This window comes from Vidua macroura, chromosome 1 (assembly GCF_024509145.1).
Source record: "Vidua macroura isolate BioBank_ID:100142 chromosome 1, ASM2450914v1, whole genome shotgun sequence".
NCBI classification, from domain to species: Eukaryota; Metazoa; Chordata; class Aves; order Passeriformes; family Viduidae; genus Vidua; species Vidua macroura.
The window spans coordinates 135,674,822-135,698,913 of NC_071571.1; the positions used below are offsets into that span (position 1 = coordinate 135,674,822).

At 38.9% G+C, this 24,092-nt stretch overlaps 1 protein-coding gene and 1 long non-coding RNA gene across 7 annotated transcripts in view; one reads left to right on the forward strand and one right to left on the reverse strand.

Annotated features, from left to right (window-relative positions):
* OXR1 (oxidation resistance 1) overlaps positions 1 to 24,092 on the forward strand; it is a 138,615-nt gene that overhangs the window by 41,162 nt on the left and 73,361 nt on the right. For 2 of the 5 annotated variants that reach the window (XM_053995207.1, XM_053997644.1), the window contains exon 1: positions 23,619 to 23,806. The exons of the other annotated variants lie outside the window; for them this stretch is intronic. In XM_053995207.1, the coding sequence (XP_053851182.1) occupies positions 23,653 to 23,806 (154 nt within the window). In that variant the 5' untranslated portion in view covers positions 23,619 to 23,652. Of the gene's footprint in view, positions 1 to 23,618; positions 23,807 to 24,092 lie in introns of those variants that run through there. 5 annotated transcript variants of the gene reach the window in all.
* Positions 225 to 23,744, reverse strand: LOC128819988 (uncharacterized). Of its 2 annotated transcripts, XR_008440910.1 has the most exons (4): positions 23,676 to 23,744; positions 23,025 to 23,255; positions 2,299 to 2,452; positions 225 to 1,865 (listed from the first exon to the last, which is right to left on the reverse strand). It is a non-coding gene; the product is annotated as an uncharacterized LOC128819988 (long non-coding RNA). The 2 variants fall into 2 exon arrangements; XR_008440862.1 differs by lacking the exon at positions 23,676 to 23,744 and having other exon boundaries at positions 23,025 to 23,505.

Genomic DNA, 24,092 nt, shown 5'->3' on the forward strand with positions numbered 1-24,092 from the left:
CTACACTGAACTGTTTTGTAAACAATTCTGTATTTCAGAGTTTTATATAGAAATTTTATCTGCTATATAAACCTGTGCAGCTATGAATTTAAAGAAAAAATAAATAAAGAAAAAGTGAAAAGTCGAAATAATTATTTCTAGAATGCTATATATTACAGTAGATTGGCAAAACACTTTAGTGCTCAAAATATTTTATTATTATAATTTGAAACAACCTGGTATAGGGGAAAAAATTAAAATATGGATATATATGGATATATAATGTCATCATAAATTATTGTAATTTTCAGTTATAAGTGATACCTGAAATGTGATAGAAGATCTTAAAAAATATTGAAGGATTATTTGGGTTTTTTTTATTACAATGAACAATGCAAGTGACATTTCTCCTAAATGTTTTTCCTCCTTTGCCACCAGGAAATGTTATTTTGTTCCCTAAACAAATTTGATGTACTTCATATGTTTCATTATTTAGTTCCTTTCCAGCATGTGCAATTTTCCTTTAAAATTACTGTGATGTCTGTATTCTTTATATTTACTGGACATTTGCAGTCTAGGCTAGTCTGTGACAGATTAGTCTTAGTCTTAGAATCACAAAACCATAGAATAGTTTGGGTTGGAGGCGACCTTTAAAGGTCCAACCCCCTTAACCTTGGGCAGCAGGTTAAAGTGTGAGCATGGTGCTGTCTATTAGGAAGAACTCTTAGCAATGACTGAATTATCAAATGTGAAACCCAAACTGTATGGAAGTATTAGCTTGAAACTCTTTTTCTCAATAAAACAGCAAGAGCAAGAAAAATAACTTAATTATATACTTTCAGACAGGTCCAATATCCTAACACAAAGTTTCAACTAGAATTGTCTTTTCCTCATTCCATTCCATGTCAAGGTAATACATTTTCATGGAAGAATTATTCAATTTACCTTCAAAGGATTAAAATGTATCTTAAGATTTATTGAAATACCTTTTTTTAAGAAAAACGTTTCCAATCTACTGAATCACCAAGAATGAGGGTGTCAGTTTTATAAAAATGAATTAAAGATTGCATTGCTACTAGAAACTTCACAAGTAGTTGCAAACATATTATCTCCCCATAAAATGTAGTTTCATTTTAGCACATGTACATTTTATTTTAGGTGAAATTTAGTACAAATTCCTCACCTCTACAAAGATTTATTACAAGGCACTATTCTTATGGTTTGCATTTTACAATCCTAGGACATTTGGATTTGATAGAATGTCAACAGTGCCACATTCTGCCAGAGAAGGAAGAGTGGAGTTGAGTTTTAATATTGTAGGCTTAGCTAGTTAATGAAATAGATGCATTTCTGAATGGAACATACACTTGAGATTGTCTTGAAAGGAAGCCCAGATCTAAAATTTCCAAGACAAGTTGTAATATTTCCAGAAGACCAAACCTACCATCTGTGAAGCTGAAATGCAGATTTGCAATACACAGACCAAGATCATGTACAAAATGCACATATTGGCAAAGGTCTGATGAGGAAAATCTGGCGTTGAGTCTGATAGCAAACTAGTGCTCACCTTAGTGCTGAAGGATTCTCATGCAGTTCCTCCACTGCTGGCAGCTTTTGACTTGGATTCTCAAATGGCTCCAACATCTGTCTCCCTTGTGAATTTAAAATGTGCTTTGCTTAAACTGTCTTTGTCCTGATGGGCATTCCTTTTAGCATTAATATTGTGCCCACAAAATGTTTTCAGTCAAGACTTACAGCTTGCATCCAGAGTACTCAGAAGTCACCATCAGCACAGAGTTATATGAGCTGCTCTTACTGCTTAAGTGTAAGTTATGTTGCACTACATCATTTGTTTTAAGAAAATGATTCAGATATCTTTAGATCACCTGTAATAAAAAGGAGAAGCAATTTAAAATTAATGCAGTCTTTTCCTTCAACACAAACTCGAACTCAGGGGTTGCAAAGTTATCAAAAAGGTTGCTTTTTGCTCTTATTTAAGTTCATAATTGATAGAGGGACCACAGCTCCTATTTTTAAATGTGCTTCCCTTGCATAGTTCTGCATATCCTTTATCCTCTATAAAAACAATTTTAAGGAAGAAAAATTGTCATAGAGAAGGCAACTGCATTCTCTTATGCCTCATCTGCAGACATATAGGTGCACTGCAAAAACTTAAGGGAAATAACATCAGAAGTGTCACCTGCAAATTCAAACTTCAGTGAAGAGTCTCTCTCTAGAAGATATAAGGGACTGGAGGAGAGCATGGAGAAATCAATACTCTTGTCAAAAGCTCTTCTGACAGTTTAAATCTTTACTTACTGATAAAAGTTTTGGAAGAACATAGCAGATACAGGTTGTGATGACAGAGTCTTTATGCAGGATGGTAATTGTCAGGAGTTACAGCTTGGAAGACTCTGAAGTTCTCACTGCTCTGTCTTTCCTGAAGGATCTGCCTCTGGTAGACCAAGAGTTTCTACAGGAACAAAGAAAGTGAAACCAGAATTTTTAGGGTTCAGAATGGTGCATCCAAGTTGAGTCAGAGACGATCTTCAGCTCCTGCCTGTAAGTTTGGCAGGAATACTTATCTGTACCCTTTACTAAAGAAATTACAGAGCACTCTTTCAGAAGCATAGTAAATGAGAACATTATGTCTTAAGAATACACTTACACTTGGATAAGTGATTGCTACCTTAAAGCCAAGTGGAGAACAAATATATAGCTTCTGTTTTAAAACATGTGGTGGGTTGGGGTTTTTTTGGTGTGTGTACAATGCTGTCTTATATACAAATAGCCTTCATGTTTTACCCTCACTCATGGCATCATGGAAACATTGTGGGATGAGTCACACAGCTGGAATGCTTCAATAGATGGCTATTAATTCCTCAGAAGGGATAGGCAAGGAAGGGGAGGTGCTGGGGTAGCCTTCTATGTTAGGAGTACTTTAATTATCTAGAGCTTAATGATGGTGAGGATATGGTTGAGTGTTTCTGGGTCAGAACTGGGGGGAAGGCCAACAAGGCAATTATCACGGTGGGAGTCTGCTTTAGGCTCCCAATCAGGACAAAGAGCCAAAGAAAATACTCTATAAACAGTCTCATATTCGCTTTCACTTGTCATGGAGGACTTCAACTTACCAGATGTCTGCTGGTAATACAACACAGCAGAGAGAATACAAACTGGAGGTAAAGGGTTTGGAGCACAAGTCTTATGAGGAACAGAGTGGCTGAGGGAGCTGGGGTTGTTTAGCCTGGAAGACAGTAGGCTCAGGGGAGACCTTATTGCTCTCTACAACTATCTGAAAAGAGGTTGTGGCCTCAAGTTGCACCACGGGAGGTTTAAAATCGATATTTGAAAAATTTCTTCACTGAAAGGTTGTCAAGCATTGCATCAGGCTGTGCAGGGAAGTGCTGGAGTCACTGTCCTTGGAGGTATTTAAAAGACATGTAGCTGTGCCACCTGGGGACATGGTTTAGTGGTGGATTTGGCAGTACTGGGTTAACAGTTGGACTTAATGATCTTAAAAGTCTATTTCAGCCTAAACCATACTATGATCCTGTAATTCTATGATTTTGGGACAGACAGCTCATGCAGGCCTTCTTAAAGCCATGGACTGACAATCTCCATGCAGTAGTTTAGAGTTTTAGGCATTTCTAGGAAATTACTTACGATTTTATGCTGCTGACTAAAAGAAGCTTGTAGCTGTGCTTGTGATCGCCACCCTTCCCAGCTGGATGGGGACAGCATCTGTGCCCCAGCTGGGACTTGATGTGACAGAGACTTCTCTAAACACACCTTTGCATGGCTATTGGCCACTGTTTTCCCCAGGCCTTGTATTCTGGAGGCTCTTCCCTTTGCCAGTCCACTTCTGAGGGGATGAAAGAACATGTCTTCTGATGGCTACAAAACATGGTCAGCATTTTTAAAGAGAACAACTTTTGATCCAATAAATAAACGAACATTTTCTTCATTAAAAAAAAAAAAATCCTCTAGAAGGTCAGTTACAAAAGGGGAGCTGCATGTATAAACTCCTTGGAAAAACAAAATTCTGGGCTTCCTCATTTTGAGTTTAGAGCAAGTTCTATCTCCAGTGGAGCTCCAAGGGAAGATTCCCATATATGGAAATTACTCAGTGGAAAAATATCTAGAACATCCAGAATCCTTTGCAAATCTCCCATTCTTCTTTCACAGGAATGATAATATATGTTTTTGGGTACTGGAGAAAATTATCTAAGCATTTTTTAATACAGGCAATCTTTTTCAATCATGTCCCATCCTCCAGAGCTGTACTGCCTCTAGGTTGAAGAGTTCCCCAAGAAAAGGCAGTTTAAGTTTGATGTCAAAGATAGACTAAAACTTGAGGATGAGACTTAACTAAATATAAATGAGTCCTCACAGCTGACACTGAGAGAGCCTGAGCCATGGAATTACTTGCAGCTTTGCTCAGTTACATTATGTACAAAATTCTGAACGAGCATTTGTGAATTTCTTTTCAGGTTGTGCCATTGTTATTACCACATGTGGCATCAGTTTCTCATAATCCATGTCAATGGAGGCTGTAAGTCCCTCCACAGAGGTCAGTGAGTTTGTCACAGTGCCAGCACAGAAGTTCCCAAAGATGAATGGGGAACACTGAAATGTTTGTGCTTCCTCAGCAGGAAAATTATAGTCTTGTGCAAAGGGCCAGATCAGGGGCTACCTAAGCATTTCTTGGGTTAGGATCCTGTGGGAAAAGAGCTGAAAAAATCAGCTTACTTTCTATGTCCTGCTGGGTCTTTACCTGCTGTTAACAAGTCCTGGTGGGAGGTGGGAGGAGGGTATCCCCCACCACATTGTTTCCTACATGGAAATTGGAGCTGTATCTTCCAGCAAAGTTTCATTGCTGAAAAAAAACCAAACAAAACAGTAGAAAAAAATGCTGTCATCAGAGTGTGCAGAAGACATAATTTCTGCTTCAAAACATTTTTGAAATTTAAAATCTCTTTTTCCAACTTGGGGTGCTGCAAAATGCACCATGTGTTGTCTCATCACTGCTGAGATTTTTTCTTGTGCCTTCATGATTTTTGTTTTCTTATCATTCTTGCATTCTGATTCCAGTAGGTATGTACTGTACCACAGCAGTGCCTGAAGAGCTGTTTATACAATGTGAGCAAAAACCTACTGCAAGAAATAGGTAGCTTTAGAAGTAAATAAGAAAACAGAGAGTGGACTATAAAGTTTTTTCTAGGTATTTAGATGAGGCAGAATCCATGCATGTGGTCACAGAGGAGGAGTGAAAGGTTGGACATTATGCTCCAGTAAAATGTGAAAAATCACACTTAGGCTTCCCAGAGAAGTGATATTATTCACAAGGAGATCCTGACCTGCTGGCTACCCCCTGCATGCTGTTTCCTGGAGGTCACCTTCTCCTGATCAGGGATTCCATCAAAAACACAAGTGGGGGAGAGGATTAAGTGCCTCCTGTGTGTCCTTCACTAGCACCAAGAAAAAGCTTTAAGGAGAGCAATAAAAAATGCATGAATATGCTTCTTTCCTTCTCTTCCAGTAACTATGCCCGTGTCTCCACTACTCCTGACAGTATGAAATGTGTGGTATCATAAAATATTTTGTATAACAAGGGAACGCTAATGATAGAAGCATAGACTGCTAGACAAAGCAGTCTTTTTACTTGTTCTACCTTTTTTTTCCCTTAAAACTCTATCTCTGATATCTGTGATTGCAGTGCTGTGTAGATTTTCAGATACTGAATTTCCATATCTCAAAGACTTGTCTTCTTCTTTTTGCCTGCCCACTGCAAGGTTTTCTTCCTTCTGTATAAATGGAGATTTGGGAGCTGTGAGTTAGAATCCATCATGGAAAGAAATGCTCTGGGAATGAAGTAGCTAACTGTACTTTTTGTGCCTTTTAAGGACACAGTTTGTTATGTGCCAGAGAAGAGGAACCAGTGAGTAAACAAAAAAGAAGAAAGAAAATAGTAAGACCTCCTGCATTCCAGACTATGACAAATATGACTGCAAAGCCAAAGGCCATTGTGTGGCCTGAATACTTGCCAAAGCAATCAGTCATGTATAAGGCCTCATACTGGTATTACTGCCTTGCAGAATCCCTATTAATAAAGGGGTTTGCATAGGAACTAATAGCAAGGTGCATTTTTGAACAGATATCTATTGGAACATTCCTTTAAACGAAGTTTGACAAAATGTACTATATTTAGACTTGTACTTTTCCACTGTCAAGATGTTACATCTCAAAACTCGGCAGAATGTCCTCAGGGAGATACACATTTCTGTATTCTGTGAGGAGGAAAGAAAAGGTGTGGCTGGCACGAACAAATCTTGGTCAAATGTTTTCTTAAATTCTTCTACTGCATGCTCGGTTAGCTCTTCAAACAACTAAGAAGTAGAGAAAGCTTCCCTTTCACTTTTCTCTTGATTAATCCTCTGCTGCCCAGGGTACTAGCCAGTTTATTAACATTTGGAAATAAGATCTTGGAGTGGAATAAGAGAAGCAGAGTTCAGGACTTGCAACAGCACCACAGGAGTTCTGCTGTAAAATCTCGTTGAGCCCCATTCAGTGCTTTCCATCTCTCTCTGTGCTCTTCAACCAAACCTCCTCTTGACCCAGAAACAGAGCTGAGTTAAGAATATGACCAAAGTAGCCAGAAGAAATTGGCTCAGAGCATCTTTCACATTTTTGACCATGCCCCTTCACAAGACTCTATGCCTTGGAGTCAAGCTGTTATACCAGGGCCATCAAATACTTCTGTACTGAAGCATTCTTGCATGAGACTGCCCTGTGGAGAAATTTCCAGGATATGATTTATAAAGCTAACACCAGACATTGTACCTTCTTAGAGGTCAGTAATGCAAGATTTGTTCCTGTACATATAAGGAATTCATCCAGGGTATGTGACTCATGGTACTGTGTCCTTTCTTTGGAAAATCATGTAATGATACTTTGCCCTTTCTGCAGGAAATCATATCAGATGTGGAAAATAACTACTTTCTTCACTTGTAAACTTTGTCCTGCAGAACAATAGCCGTGGGTTGTAATGGAAGACACAGACTGAAATGTTCACGCCCTTTGTCAAACCTATTTAACAGTGAAATAAAAGGCCACAGGACTTCACTTCTTGTGAGCGGAACAGTTCCTAGCTTCCTCCCCCCAGCATCCACCCTGAAGGATCCAGTACACAGTCCTTGATAGTAAAAGGAATCAAGTAAGACCAAGTGTTTAAGAAGCCTCTAAAGATGCTATTTGATACTATGCTAATACACAATTTGGTGTCTCCTCAATGCAGCTTCAGGCACTTTAGTGTCTATCTTTAACCTCAACTGTGTAAAACTATAAATGAAACTATATAAAGCATATAAAACTATATGAAGCATTTAGCACTGTAACTCTGAAAACCAGCTGTACTTCATGCTCAACATCTAGCATAATATGTCCTTGAGAAAACTGGGTGAGTCAGGCAGTTTATTACTGTTTTCTAGCAATGCTGTTTTAATTCATTGCCATATTTTGAAAGGTAATATTTTTTGAGAGGATTGTTCATACAATTTCTTTCAAACATTTTGTATAGTGTTTATGCAAAGAATAAGATTTCCAAGTAGGCAATCCACTGTTTATTATCATATGTGAAAACACTTTGTCACTTATAGTTTTTTGCTGTCTCCTTGCTGTGCTATTTTGATCAGTTATTAGAGAAACCAAGCATTTTCTCCCTACATCTGCAAGAGCTCAGTCTCAACTTGTGCAATGCTCTCTTTTCACTGAGTGCACCGCACCTTCGTTACAGAACTGAAAACTTAATTTAGAGATGTACAATACCATTAGTAAAAACATTTCCTGTGTTTTATATACGCAAAACCATGAAAGAGGAAAAAGAAAAAAGGGCATCAGAGGAATTTAAGTTACTGAAATACAACAGAATCAATTGCTTTCTACTCTGCTGTAGTAATGAAGTAGCTCACAGGATTCAACTTTAACTAATGTAAGGAGAATCTGTTGCACTTACTGATAACTGTTCACTGAAATTCAGGGTTTTTTTCCCTCCTAAAAACATTATGATCTGTAACAGGGAGTAAATGTGAAATATTTCAAGTATGTTTGAGTGAGATTACACATCATCTTTCAGTATGAAAGAAACTAAGAAGACTCTCATCTGAAAATGGCTTGGAGATCATCCCTATGGATCTATTTGCACTTAACCTTAGACTAATATTTGTATTTTCTTCTTGAAGCATGAGTTCCAAAAAACAATAGGTAAAGGACGTACAAACCAAGCACTTCCAGACAATGGAGATCTGTCTGAAGATCCTGTTATCAAAGAAATACAACTCTGCATTACATATGTAGATGGCGATAAAATATTTTTTTATGAAGTGTGTTTTGTGTCGCAGCGGGGCTGACTGGCCAGTGTGGTTATGCTTTCATTGGCTCATAACTTCCACAAGATTCTGTTTGACACCAAGGCTGAAAAAGTGTTGGAAGAGCAGTTCATTTAAAGGGGAGTGTCAGAATTTAGTGGTACTAACATCTGACTGTATGAAAGTTTTATTAAGAGAATGGAAAAATTAATATTGGGGGAGAAAAGGACAATATTGCTTGCAAAAAAACAAACCATAGCTCCTCTCCTTTTTAATGTTTATGAGAATGCTTTACCCTCAAATGGTGCAAGATGCTTTTGTAAAATGCAAGAGGCATGGCAGACCACAAAATTTAGCAATATTTTCCTATCTGCAATATGCTATGGCAATCTGCCCTCAAAAGTCCAATTACCTCTTTCAAAAGACTTGTGTGATTGTGCAAGCTGCACACAATTTATTCCTAATTCTTTTTCTTCAGAGTAATAATGCTGATACTTGAAGAAGGTTCTTGTTATAAAATCAAATGGAAAAGCATTTAAACAATTAAAACACTGCTGTGGATATCAAACATGTGTGATACACCCTATTTCCCAGGAGAGAATATTGCCTAGACTAAGCACCCAGTGATGCTGGTTTGTTGACTGAGACACCATTGTCCTGACTCAGACCAATTTACAAAAAGGAAACACAGCTTCTACATCCAGACCATTTGGTCACAATGTGTCACAGGTAGCACTTTGTTATGATGAACATACACCATTACAGTGCTCCTGAAATCCCTATTTATATCACCACTAGAGGCTTACCCCCCTTTGCTATTCATGCACTAAAAATCTGCGAAACCACTCCTCTGAGGCCCTGCAGCACTTTAAAGCTTGTTTTGCAGGCTTTCATGCAGGAGAGGTGGGGAATGTTTATGGTACAAGCAAATCCTTATGTCATCCAGTGTGAGTAACGTTGGAAAGCGAATGCTATAGCTAGCTCATGCTCCCTTGTCATCACGCCTCTTAAAAGTAATATTACATGTTAAGACTATTGAGAAATAGTGAACTGTAATGTGCTGTCTCAAACTTCTAATTGACCTCAACATTTTTGATCACATAAGTAAACACTGTATGCATAAGAAAACTTATAAAATGAGACTATCTTGTTTTCTACCTGCTAACTTTAAAATGTAAAGGCAAAACATTACTCTTCACAGAAAGGCCAATACTATTCAGTTTAAAATTTACTACACATCTCATTTGAAAGACTACTGTTTTTCTGTGAATTATAAAACAAAATGCTTCTAGAAGAATTATTGCTCAAAATAAAATATTTAATACCAGAAATGGTGTTTAGTTTGATGTCCTTATGCAGAGAATGCTGTATACAAATTACACAGCAAAAAGCCTAGAAATCTTATGGTACTGAGGTTAAAATAATTTTTTAGAGGGGAATACTTTAATTTAAAAATTGCTCATTTCATGCAACTTGAAAATGAGCATCATATGAAAACAAGTGGTGCGTATTTATTTATTAAGGCTTATTGAGTTTCATAAAAACCAAGAAAATAAAATTCCTTTTAAAAAGCACAAAGTCCAATGGCCAAATAAATAATTATATACAAAATGGAATAATCAGGTAGTATATTCTTAATCCAGAGGACATGGGAAGCATGGAGGATATGAAGAATGTAAAATATGTTTAGGTGGGTAGATATTATGCACCTACTAATTCACACCTGTGATGCCTACATTCACCTTTGAAGCAAAATCATTTAATCAAAAAGGATTTCAGCATCAGAAAGCTATGACTTTAGTTTGCAGAAATCTGTTTAAATGATAAATTGTTTGGGCCACTGGCTTGTTTTATATCCATGTATTTCATTCAGCTGAGTACAATCTCAGTGCCAAACAAATCCAAATTGTCTGCCTCCCTTGACTTTTCCTAAAAGTGTTGACAGTCATAATAATTATGGTATTTATTATAATACTAATTCTGATAATTCAGTATCTGATTCCTGTGGTCTCCAGTAGAATGCAGAGCTAATTCTGGACTGTTACTCCTATTGCACTATTGAACTATCAGAAAGATGCTCTAAAAGAGCAGCCAGCACACTCTGTGTTATCCCATACTGCCACATTCGTTACGAGAGAAATGTAGTAGCATCAAGAGAGGTAAGGTAAAAGGTAGCTTCTACCAGGTGATACAGGTGGTAGTTGACTCAAACTGGTAGAAAATAAATGATAGCTCCTAGGTAATTTATCAAAGTTCTTGAGCAGTCAGAACACCTGAGCGCTGAAAGTTTAAATCACAAATGATCATAGCTCCATGGTACAGTCCTCAGGTTCATCTTCATTTTGGCATGGAAGAAAACTTTCAGGGAAAAAGTTATGGTCACGGTCAAAGTCTCTGTGCTTTGCTAAAGAAAGCAAAGTAACAGCTCCCAGTGCTTTGTGCTGTGCATCAATAGTAAGAAAGCCATCCCTCTGACTATGTTTTAAAATTATTTTAGCTCAATCTTGCACCTTTTTCACGTAGGGATTTTGTATCTTATTAGAGGAATGACTGACATGTTGTAAGACTTGGGAAACAAATCTTGGGTATTGCTGCTTTATTTTGGTACAGCATCATTCTGTTTGGTAAGTCATATGTGAATAGACCATTATACTTGATAAACTGTTTCCAGGTTGACTTTTTTAAAATGAAATATGCATAGTGGGTTACAAGCTTTTTTCAATACCCCTTCCTTCTGTAGGCACTACATCTCTTAATTGTAACAGATTTTCCATTCCTGACAATAACTTTGCATGACAGTAAAAAATATTAATTTGGATTTAAAAAAACCCATAAAATATAATCTCTTTTCCTAAAGGCCTTGAATTCTGAAGATTAGCTTTAATTTTTGAAAACCAAAGAATCCCTTATCCTATGTCTGCACATTGAGGAACAGTGCTATGAAACTCCTGTGCCAACTATTTGTGTTACAGAGTGCAAAGCAGCATCTGTGGAGTCAGGGCACGAGCAGGCTCCTCCTCTCCCTGCCTGCCAGCAAGCTTGGCAGTGCAGCTGCACCAGCACAGAGGGATATTTGTATGCTAAATCTAAACCTGCTGTAGAATACATTCCTTGCCCTTCCAAGATCACAGTTGGTTTCTCGGGGCAGTCCACAGCCACTATAATACCCAGGATATTTGGCAAAGTCTCCTGGTTGTCCTTCAATGCTTTTTTTTAACATTTGTTTCCCTGTGTAGAGTACAACTTCAGAGCCCTTAAGATTTAGATATCTGAGAATGTTCTGAAGTCTATTTGGATTCTTTTCCAGAAACACTTTATGTTCATGACTCCTCTTCAAACTAAGTTATTAACACTGGTACTTGGTGAGATTTCCAATTTTCTGGAAAAGGCAACTGAGGTGGAAAAGCCACATCATCTTGTATTCACTTCAGGAGATTAAAAAAGAGAGAAAAATTAAAGCAAAATAATAGCTTTTCTCTCTCTCTCTGCTTCAACATCCATAGCAATTGAGGCCCCAGAACTGATCTTCTGAACTTCCACCATCTGCAGAGGTCACCCCCTTCAGACTGCAAATGACCCAAGGAAAACACTTGCCGAGAACTTCTCCTGGTTCCAGAGCAGGGGGACAGGGTGGTGTCATGGCAAGTCCTTGCATCAGACTGGCTGGGCAGGGTGAGGTGAAGGTAATGTTTTACTCATGTTCAGTTTAGTGTCCTATTTCCACAGCGGCCAGCAGCAGCTGGTAATTAGGGAAAGAATATAGAAGAGGTCAAGTATGAAAGGACACTTTGCTCTGAGCTTTAGGCAGTCTGTTGCACAGGGATTTCCAGAAACCAGTTTGCATTTGCATTCTTTTGCTTATTGGGTCTTGATGGGCTTTCTATGGATTTTTCTAATCGCTTTCTGAACCATTCATAGTTTTGTCATATACAACATCCTGTGGTAATGAATTCTGTGATTCAGTTATGTTGTATAACAAAATGTTCGCTTTTATAAAAATCTTCATAGTAATTTCATTAGGTGCCCCTACTTCTCTTATCACAAGAAATGTGAATAGTTTTTCTCTGATCTGTTTTCTACTTACCTACTTTCTATTATTTTCTCTGCTTTCCTGGAAAGCAGCAGCTCAACACCTTTGTTGCTTTTCTCAGTACGTTTTCTGAGTACATTGCATCTTTTTTTTGAGACAGTGTGACCAGCAGTTCAATCTATATTCATTTGAAGAATTTACAGTATAGTGTAACTATATTTTTTTTTCTAATAATTCATATTTATTTTGCCTTTTTGATGTCTATTGACTGACACTTTCATATATCTCTACTGGATAGCTCACATAAAGATCATCACTGTGTATGTATAAACATAGGCACATAGAGGAAAACTTGTTTTTATCCAGCATTTATCAACAATGAATTTCATTTGCTGCTTTGTTTATGTTTTGTACTATGAATCAATTTTTAACTTTTTTCAGCATATTTTACTTTTCTACATAATTTAGTACCATCAGCAAACTCCATCACCTTGTCATTCTCTCCTTAGCCTAATAATGCTGTAAGTTCATAAACATGCATCTCTGTTGGGCTGAATTGAGAATCTTTCTTCCTCTGCTGTGAAGTCTGGGCTCTTGCTTACTGTACTTTAAATGATGAGCCATCTCATCCTACAACAGCTTCATTTCCTTGCTGCAGGACTTTGTAAAAAGCTTCCTGAAAGTACAAGTACACTGCTATCAACAGATTATTCTTATCCACATGATTATTGACTCCTATACAGAACTATAGATTTGTCAACCATGATTAAAACAGTTGTTGATTTTTGCTGTTCTACTTATCCAGATGCCTTCTAACTTTATTATTACAATTTAATTTCTCCATGAAGTCTTGAGTAACACCAGAGGTACTTTGATACCACAAAGTCCCTCAAAGCTTTCTGTGCAAAAAAAAACAAAACAAAAAGGAAAGTTACTGAGGCTATAAAACAAGTCTAAAGTATTAAAAGGTTGTGGTACTGGGTTTTTTCAGGATTGCTTTAGTGATCCTGTCCTGGCTTCAGATAGGACAGAGCTCATTTTCTTCTTAGGAGCTGTGTTTTGTACTCAGGATGAGAATAATCTTGATAACACACTGATATTTTGGTTGTTGCTGAACAGTGCTTACTCTGAGTCAAGGGCTTTTCACTATCCCATGCTCCACTAGTGAGGAGGTGCAGAAAAACTGGAAGGGACCACAGCCAGGACTGTTGCTGCAACACAGGACCACTGATCTAAACTGGCCAGAGGGATATTCCATCCCATAGCATGTCATGCCAAGTGTATGAACTGGGGGAGCTACCTGGAAGGGAGCTGATCAGTGCTCAGGAATGGGCTGCAGGTAGTGAGCAATTGTGTTGTGCACCTTGTCTTTCCTGGTTTCCATATTTCTCCCTCCTTCTCCTGTTTATGACAATTATTAATAGTAGTAGTTTATTATTATTATCCTTTACTTTGTTAATTATTATCTTTTACTTTGTTTCAGTCATTAAACTCTTCTTATCTCAGTTGAGTTCTGTTTTCTTTTCTTTCCTGATTCCCATTCCCATCCCATTGGTGAAGGGGGGAAGGGAAAATGCAAGAGGGGATCCTTTCCTCCTAGAGGTGCAAGGTCTGGTGCATGCACCTCAGGGATGGTAGAGACTGTTCTCCACCAGTCAATCTCCTCCTCAGAGCCCCTGATACTTTTTAACCTTTCTTCCCCCTCTTTAGCTCTGCCACCAGGCTGAGCAGCTCATCCATCTGGCCACACCCCACACAGGAGTCACCTCTCCTGCCGTCCAGTGCCACTGCCCAGCCCTGGCACGCTCTGCAGCCTGACACTTGGAGGTTTTCATGGCAGCTCCACTGGTGTCAGCTCCAGAGCAGGTCTGCTGGAGCAGCCTTGAGGTCTTTCTCAATGACACTGAGATATGAGCCATACCCAAGGCAGAACTTCAACAACAGATTAGTAGGAACTCAAGAGGCAAGCTCCAATTCAAATAACTGAATTTTTCCTTCGTATTTAATACAAAAATAGATCAAGGTTAGACAGTAGTTATTTTTCCCTTCTCTTCTCACTGAGGTTTGCTGACCTTACTAAGGTTCATGACTAAACTAGTATGCTGTATGTATTTCCAACATAGCATAATTTATTAATATTAGGACCTATTGTTGGAAGAAATAAGCTTTTGACTTCTGAGAAGTATAACAGCCTGCTTCCTTGATAAAAAGCATGTCACTAGTGCTTCACCCTTAACCCCTGTCAGTCAAATCACTTACAAATTCCAAATCTTGATCCTGAAGCACTGATATAAAAAACCTTGACAGATAACCGTTAATTACCTATGAAAAGAACTGTTGAGATTTTGTACACAATGTATGTTCACAATATTTCATCCTCAAATGAAATATAAGGAAAATAGCAAGACATGCCTGTAGTAATTTTAAATGAAGCCTACAGAAGATCCCATCTAAACAAATCGAAGGAGATTAATAAGAGGCAAGTAGGATCTGTAAAGCTCTGTATGTGCATAGGTTCTTAATGGTGTGTACAGCCTTGCAGCTAAATGTGGCTAGACACAACATACTGCAAATCATTTCAGGGGAAATTGTGACAGTAATCAAAGCCAAGATAATAAAATGTGAGAGAGACACAGGAGTTAAGATAGGAACTCTCAGAGGGAAAAATTACTGTATAAAGGATAAAGTTTCTTAATTCAGAGATAATACAGTAATGGACAGCCTTCAAATGATTTAGCTAGCTAGAAGCAATGGATTTGATTTTTGAGGATAAATTGTAGTAATTATCTCCAAAAGGACAGAGTGAATAACCATCCTGAAGTTTTGTACATGATATTATGGGAGCAAATGAATCAGGCATACGCTTGTGATGTGGTGCCAGTGGGGGAGGGGAGAGACACCAGATGTTCCTTAAGAAGCAAGATTTAACAAGAAAGAAAAAGCATAACTTCCTCCTAGTAAGATCAACATACTTCTTCTGGGTTTTCATTCAAAAGAAAATTTCAGAAATGTCCTGCACAAATTTAGGCTCAGGAAAAGGTATGTACAGAAGGCTTTCATATGCTTCGTTAAGGGGAACAACCACAAAAAAAAAAAAAAACAAAACAGGTAGCAAAGACTGGAGCAGAATTCAGTCTTTTTTTAACTAATCCTTAATCCTAGAATGCATTGCCTAAGCAGGAGCAAGTAAAATAGAAAATCAGAAATTCTTATTAGAATAAAAAAAATGCAATCAAAATGATCAGCTGTTGCCATTAGCCTTATTCTGGTTTAAGATAAATTCTGATGACATTTTGGACTAATTTCTCTAGTAAATATCACTGTACTTTAGATGGCATTTCTACATAGAACTGACTGCTTATCTTTGTTCTTAAGCCTGTGTTTTCCACGTGTCTGAGAAGAATGATTTTGTTCTAGTGAACTGGAAGCATCTTGTATCTTAGATATCTTCAGGTCTAAAGGTTGCAATGAAAACACATAACTCATTACTAAAAGCCGTAATGTTTTTTGAATTGTAAACTGATTTGGTGCCAACCAAGCATAATGAGACTATGTGACAAGCAGTTAATTATTTCTTCAAACAGACAGAACCAGTTCATTATATCACTTTAAAGACATTATTAATTTAAAGATTTTTAATGTTATAACACCAAGAAGGACTGTGGATTTCTAAAGTATGTGGCTTTTCCTATAAACATGAGGAATACAGCCAGTCATGAGGTGCTGAGATATTGATCTAAAAATATTTTTCCTGTTAATGCTCTGAATCAGGGCTTTAGTTTGAAATCTGAGTTAAGTTATGTTTGCTTAGTCTTTAGAAATGGTATAGAACCAGACTGAACTTTAACAACTGTATCCTACCAGAGGGACATTCTATTTTATCATGAACCAGTCAATGTAAAAAGTGAATTGGAATCTAGTTCTATTGCTTCTGAGCATGTACAAGCAACTTCCTTACAGGAATACAATGCATTAACAACTTGATGAGCATTTAGTGAGTGTTAAGGAAAAAATAGTTACACTTATATGGCAAAAAGGAAAAAAATGATTAAGTCAATACTGTTTGCTTGTGATTCAAATATCTGATGAATAATCAATTTTCTGAACACCTTTCATAAGCAATTATTTATCATTTGCATAATTTATGCCTCTGTGGAGGACAAGATTAGCTAGAAAATACTATGGAGTCATCAATTATACTGTCAGTGTTTCCCACATTCAGTTGCAAAACACATGATGAAAGAAAAAAAAAGTCAGTAAATTGATGACACAAAGACAGAAGACGTGTCTACTGAAAACCGACTCTGTTCTGCAAGTGCCATAACTAGTAAACATCCTTAAACTGCATGGGTGTCTCTATGAACATGTGTTCATACAGCCTGGGGTCCAAATACAATTTCATACATCTCCCTGAAAGAACAGAATGTTCTGTTTATAATAAGCTACTACTGACCAGATAAATATGAACGAAAGACCTGGAGGTCAGTTCATGTTTATTTGATAAGGTAGTCTCTATAAAGAGCTGAGCAATTGCAGCTGAAACTAAAGTTCTGCCATAAACATGGAGAAGGCCCATATGATGTGCCTTTGTTCTCAGGGCCATATTTGAAAACTTCCATGTTGATATCATTGATATTCTAATGAATGTTGTCATGTTATTGTAGAATGGATCATTTCAACATCCAAACATAAGTATACTTTGGGAAAATAAGAAAAAATGCACTTTTAGTCTTAGAATATTAATTTTTGTAATGCTAATTCTTTTGCTGTTTCATGAAAAAAAAACCATAAAAACAAGTTGGATGAGGACTATGATTCTATAATTTTGCAGAGAGGCTGGATAACTGTAGGCAACAAAGCTTGTCAGTTACCTGAATCTCTGAAAATTCAGACCATACGCAGCTGAAATTGGGTACACCCAACCCAAAAGTGTCAAAAAGTTGTGGCACGTTTTTGAAATCTGAAAAAATTATTTTGCAAGATGAGGTTAAGTGGAGTAAAATACTCTTAATTTATACTCACTTCTGCTGGGTTTCATATGCTTAGTATGCATTCCTGTAACTATGCTATGTATGCCAGTACAGGACATTTGTGAATCAATTAACATTTTTCATATATGTGTTATAGTATGCCCCAGATTTGATTGAACATTTTATTTGCATGATGTTTCTATCTTTACTATCTAAATTCAATTATTGTATGAAGAGTTTTGAAATCTGGCTAGAAAAGCAAAAATTCCTTTGTCCTTAAAGGGGAAATGGACCTGTTGGGCTGTCCTAATTATAAATAGTCTCTCTTGGATTAGATTAGATACCAAACAAACAAACAAAACTATAATATTTATGTATTCAACTTCTTGGTAAGAAGACAAAATCACACAGTGAATGTTACAGTACTTAGCTATTATGAAATTAAACATAAGGAGCAGTGCATCTTTTGATGCTAAAATATATTGTAAGGGTAAGCTGAGATGTCCTAATGTTCTCCTCAGCCTGGAGAAACCTCATATCTAGGTGTGGTACCTTTGTTTTATAAAGCTTCTTAAGAAATTAAAGATTTATTGAGCCATATTTGAAATACAAATACAGTAGGCATTTGATTCAGTTTTCTACTAAGAAAACAACTCTCCTAAAAGAGATGCTGTTATGGCTCCCTGTCTTTTTCAGTGTTATTTTAAAAGTAATTGTATACAAAAAACAACGTACACTTGAAGTATCCCAGTCCAGAATCAGGGACTGCCAAATTCCCTTGTTACCCATGTTTATTCTGTCTTGTCCCTTCAGAGTGATATCTTCTGCTAACAGTGAACAGCATCAATGGTCAAAGTAGAGAATGGGCCCCATGTCATTTCAATCTTACAGGGAGCTGGTTAGTAAAATCAGAATTATATCCCTACCTGCTGAAGTCTGAAGTTTCAGGTTTGCCATTTCTGAAGCTAGTATGCAGATGGGAGTTCCTTTCTTGTTGAGTGCCTAATCTGAAAAGAGGATGTGGTCTGTGAAACCTTATGAACAGCCACACCTAGCCCACAGTTCTCTGTGAAGAACCTGTTTTCAACACACCCATTTATTTAGTGTCACCTACTGGTTATCTCTTTTCAAATTCTCCCAAACTTATACTGACACCGAATTTCCCTTTGGAATAAATGGAACATTCTTAATCACAAAAATAGATCTGTGCAAATGTTTTTGCTTCTAGAACTGTGTACTTCCATACTTCATCATTCAAATTAGTTTGTTCCTAGGGAAATAGGCCTGAGAATGTGGGAGTTCTTCATGCCTGAGTTCTGGTCCCTCCTTCAGGGACTGCATGTGCATTCTGCATTCTGCTTAATTTTTATAGAAACAGCATTGGAAACAGAGTGCAATACGCTTTTCTGTGTCTTAAGAGTTTATCTTTTTCACAAGGAAACAAAACCCGAAACAAATCCTGAATTATTTTACATTACTAAAAATAGGTTTCATTAAAAACCAAGAAAGAGGTTAAGCTTTTAAGAAGGTCTAATTCAAATTCATATTTTTGCCAATTATGGGTTTTACAACCACACAAATGGTAGTGTCTTGACCAGAGGTGGTAGTTTAGAATACCTAACAAAGGCACGAAGCATCCCCATAGTGTTAACATGACAGCCAGTGCCTCCAGAATGACTAAGGAACCTTAAATGGGGCATTTGGTTCAAGCTGCCAGAATTACATACTTGCCTAGAGGCTGTTTATATACAAATGAATGCTGACTAATTGCCAAATGACTGTCATCTGGGAAGGCATGTACAAACCTCCTTTCTCACAAAATAGAGTGAGGGGTTTGTGTTAGTGCCTGGTGCACTTTTGCCTGCAGCTTGGTGAATTTGGCAAGACATATTGCAAGAGGCCCATATCCTGCACACCAGGCATGTGAACTGGCCCAGCCCTGAGGAAGCTGAACAGCATCTGCTGGCATTTTGCTGGATTACTTGCTACAATTTGCATTTTCACAAGCAAGAAATCTGTCCCTGATATCACTACCACTTGCTAAGGTTTTATCTTTTTATTCTCCTATGAAATACTTTTATATATAACTGTATGTTCAGACTTTGGGAATACTCTTACCCCATTGTGTCCTTTTCTATCTGGCCAAAATGGATCCCTGCTCTCTTTGCAATCTTTTAGGATGCAGCTCAGTCAGCTTCCACCTGCTCTGGTTTAGGATTTGGAGATCTAGCTACAAGACCAGGTTGTGCAACAGATTAGCATAAGGTGTTATTAAATATTACATCATAAATACAGACATATTCTGTGGGACACTTCTGTAGCTACTAGGGTTTGTGTATAATACCAATATGAAGGCATCTCTATTTGTGCCACAATTTGACTTCATTTTGAGCTAATATACACTGGCACTGAAGATACAGAGACTGGCATGAAACTTCCTCTCTCTCCCTCCCTCCCTTTCTGCTTTCCCAGCCACTTAGACTCATCTGTTGTTTTGCAGCTTGTGCTACTACAGGTGTTTACACACAATTCAAACAGATCTAGAGATCTAACTGGGGATAATTGTACCCTCAAAACAAAATAATAACAAATTAACAAAAAAGTTTAGTTAGTTTTTACTAAACTAAAAGGTACTTTTAAATTGATCAGCTTTATACATAGTTCATTCACCAGCCAAATGAATCCTCGTACTTACAATCATAGCATGGCAGCAGAAACAAGCAATTAAAAGCAGGTAGGACCAGTTCCTTTTTTTGGAGGGACAGTTTAAAGCGGTTGAGTTACAGAGATACTCCTTTCTCCACTGATACCACAGGCCAGAAGATAAACCCAGAAGAGATCCTTGTTGTACATTTAGAGATCAAACACAGATTTATTAGTCCTCCTCAGCAAAATCCTGGCTGTTTCCAGACATTTTGAGGACAGAAAGGTAGAATAATCTGTAAAGGTGTTCAAGATGAATAGAAGTGTAAAAAATGACAAATATTTTAGAACCCATTTATATTTGGTTTAGCTTTAGGGCAAAAGGGACACACATTGCTTATGTATGGAGTGTTCATGTTGCTCCTACTGATTAAAAAGGAATGCTACAAAGCTTTTCACATGGAAATATAGGCTACAATCTTAAGTACCAGTACATTAGATTTTTAAAGTGACACTGGATTAAGTCTGGTCAGTTTTCAGAGCAGAGATCTTTGTTAAAAATCTTGCTAGCGCAGATGTTATTCAACTAAGGCATAACCAAGTTGAAAAGCCCATACTACTGGATATTTGATGATACCTACTGAAGTATCCTAGAATGGTTTGGGTTGGAAGGGTCCTTAAAGGTCATCTAATTCCAGCCTCCCTGTCATGGGCAGAGACACCTTCCACTACACCAGGTTGCTCAAAGCTCTGTCCACCCTGGCATGGAACAATTCCAGGGATGGGGCATGCACAACATCTCTGGGCAACCTGTTTCAGTGCCCCACCACTCACAGTAAAGAATTTCTTCCTAATATCTAAACCTGACCTCTTTCAATTGAAAGCCATTACTCCTTGTAAAAATACCCTCTTGAACACTCTTGTAGATCCCCTGTAGGTAATGGAAGGTGCTTTAAGATCTCCTGGAGCCTCCTCTTCTCCAGACTGTACCCCAGCCCTCCCTGTCTTTATAGAAGAGGTGCTTCAGCCCTCAGATCATCTTTGTGGCTCTCCTATGCACTGGTTCAAACAGGTCCCCATTCTCGTGTTGGGGGCCCCAGAGCTGAATGCAATGCTCCCAGGTGGGAGAGCAGAGTAGAGGGGGAGAATCTCCTCCCTCGACCAGCTGGCCACAATTCTCTTGATGCAGCCCAGGATACAGTTGGCTTTCTGGGCTGCAAGTGTGCACTGCTAGATCACTCTGAGCCTCTCATCAACCAACCCCCCAAGTCCTTCTCACCAGTGCATCCCTCTGGATGGCAATGAGTATAGCTCTATGTTCTTCACAATTTAATAACAGTGTGACATTAATTCTTGTATTACAGTAATGCCTTGAAATTTTATCAGTAGTTTATGAGTGTCACGTGTCTTAAAGAGTACTGTTACTTTTCTAAGCATTGATACCTAAATCTTGATTTTATAGTTAAAACAGTTTAACTGAAGAATTTGTTCTTGCTAAGTAAAAACATTGCTAAATGGATGCTTTTGAGTATAGACAATGATTTTCAATACTATGAAAAAACCCCATATTTCAGTAAGAAGTGGTCTTTTTATAGTTCAGTAGGACTACTTGTGAGGAAAGCAGGTGAAAGCAGCTAAAATAAATTCATAATTATCAAACATTTACCTTGAATAAGTCATCAAAGTGCTGTCTGAATCTGAATTTGTAGACTCTATTACTGCAATATAATGAAAAAACTCTGCCTCAAGCTGCACCAGGGGAAGTTTAGATTGGATGTTAGGAAAAATTTCTTCATCAAAAGGGTTGTCAAGTCTTGGAACAGGCTGCCTATGGAAGTGGTAGAGTTCCCATCCCTAGAGGGTGTGGCACTTAGGAACATGGTTTAGTGGTGGACTTGGCAGTGCTGGGATAACAGTTGGACTTGATGATCTAAAGGGTCTTTCCTAACCTAAGCAATTTTATGGTTCTATAAATATAAACCTGAAAGAGAAAAAAAAAAAAAGAAAAAGGACTATTTCAAACCACAGAAGAAATACATGCAATCAGTACAATAGCAGAGGTCTGTATGTGGCAGGAATACTGGTGGGCAACTGATCTGGAAGTTTCAAATGGGCTGATCACCACACTTGTAAACTTATTTCTCATGCAAAGATATAATAGATTTATAGTATAAAAAAATAGTATCAGCAGGGCAAAAGACCAGTCATAACTTCTTCATGGCAGAAGCCCTGTCATAAAATGATAACTAATTACACTGTTTAGGGCAAGAAATATCTGGTTGGCACAGCTGTTTATATTCTAAACATCTAGTGGTACTTAGACCATCCAGTGACTCTACAGATCCAGATTTATTCAGTAGCCTTGGAACAGACAGGTTACTCATCCATTTCTACTGGCAGATTTTGGGGAAAGGGAGGAGGAGCTAAATCTGTCAAAATTTTTTTGTTCTCTTTCAGTCAAAGGTTTTATTTGAAAAAAGTCTTGAACATTATTATCTCCTGAGCAAGAACTGATTTGAGTAGTAGAAAGGTTGATTTGAGTGTACTGTTAAATCAAGTAACCCTCAGAAATCAGCACTCTAAAATGCTGACATTAAACTCTGATTTAATTGAGCAGCTGCTGCAAGTGAATAGGAGTTGAAATAGCTCGGCACTTTGTTCAACTGTAATGCATGTACACAATAGATTTGGTTCAACAAGAGCATTTTTTTACTAAACAATGCCTTCATTTGCAGCTAGATGCAGCATATAATTGTATCATACTCAGAATATAAGCATATTAGCTTACAGTTCTGCATTCTCAAGGTCTATGGCACAGGTATAAGTATCACAGAACACATCATAAGACAGATCTTAATAATGAGATTCAATGCCTTAGCTATTTCTTTTTCTGTGAAACTGTTGGATCACATTTCGATTAGATTTATTTTTTCGAAACTTAAAAAGTTCCAAGAATTATGGAGATGAAGAATGCAAAGCTACAAATGAATACCACAAATCAAATGTCTTTTTCAAAAAGAAAGAAAAAGTGTGTACCTAGTAAGTTTTGCTGGAAGTCTAAAGTGCCCTAGTCGGTTCAAACGTTGAGTCGGGTATCGATGTTGGCAAACACTCCAAGGAGGGCACGGGGACATGGCTGGCAAGGATGACGGCATCCCACGGCAGGGACACTCGGAGAGAGGGAGGGGTCCAGAACAGCAAAACCACACAGTGCCACGGCTGGTCCTGTTTTACACTTACAGTGGATAACCATCTTCGTATCTGCGACTGTGAAAAGATTTAAAAGTAAGCGATTTCCTTGATTTTCACGCTTGGGAACGCTGAGACAGGAAAGCTGAAAGTTCATAGAAAGCGTTGCAGCACATGGTTGCAAAGCACTGCGCTTCCACGAAACATAACCAACTCCCCGGACTGCGGGTGAGCCCACGCAGATGTACAGGTGGCCGTCAGCCTGCCCGAGGCCAGAAGGAAGCGGTGTCCCGGGCGTCCCGTGGACAGAGCGCCCGCCGGCCGGCCCGGCCCGGCCCCGCCCGCTCCCCGCGGCGGCGGCGCGGTTCCTTTAAAAGGGGGCGGGGCCGCCCCAAAGTTTGCCCAAGTTGCGGCGCGGGCCGGCGGCGCGCGGGTCCCGGCCCGGCCATGGCGCCCCCCGGCCGGTAGCGCCGCCATGGACTCGCTGACCGCCCTCACCGGCAAGGGCGGCCGCCTGCTCCGCGGCACCGCCAGCCGCCTCTGGGGCGCCGTGCCCGGCGGCCTTCGCCACGGCCGCTGCCAGGATGGACGGAGCCGTGGGGAGCCGGGCCCTGCCAAGCCGACGCCAGGTACCGCTGGGGAGGGGGCCGAGGGCGCGGGGGTGGCCGGGGGTAACGACGGGCAACGGGCGGCCTGGGCCTCGCTCGGGCAGCGGGCTCGGCTCCTCGCCCCTTCCGAGCCTTCTTGAAGTGCGCTTAGGGGAAGCGAGAGAGAGTGGGAGCAGGAGGGGCAGAGGGTCCCTTCTCAGCCGGGAGCGGCCCCGCCGTGTCCCGGACTCGTAGCCGAGCCTGTCGGGGAGACCGACAGCGGCTGGTGTCCCGCTCCCGGGGCGGCTCCGGGCGGCAATCGGGGGAG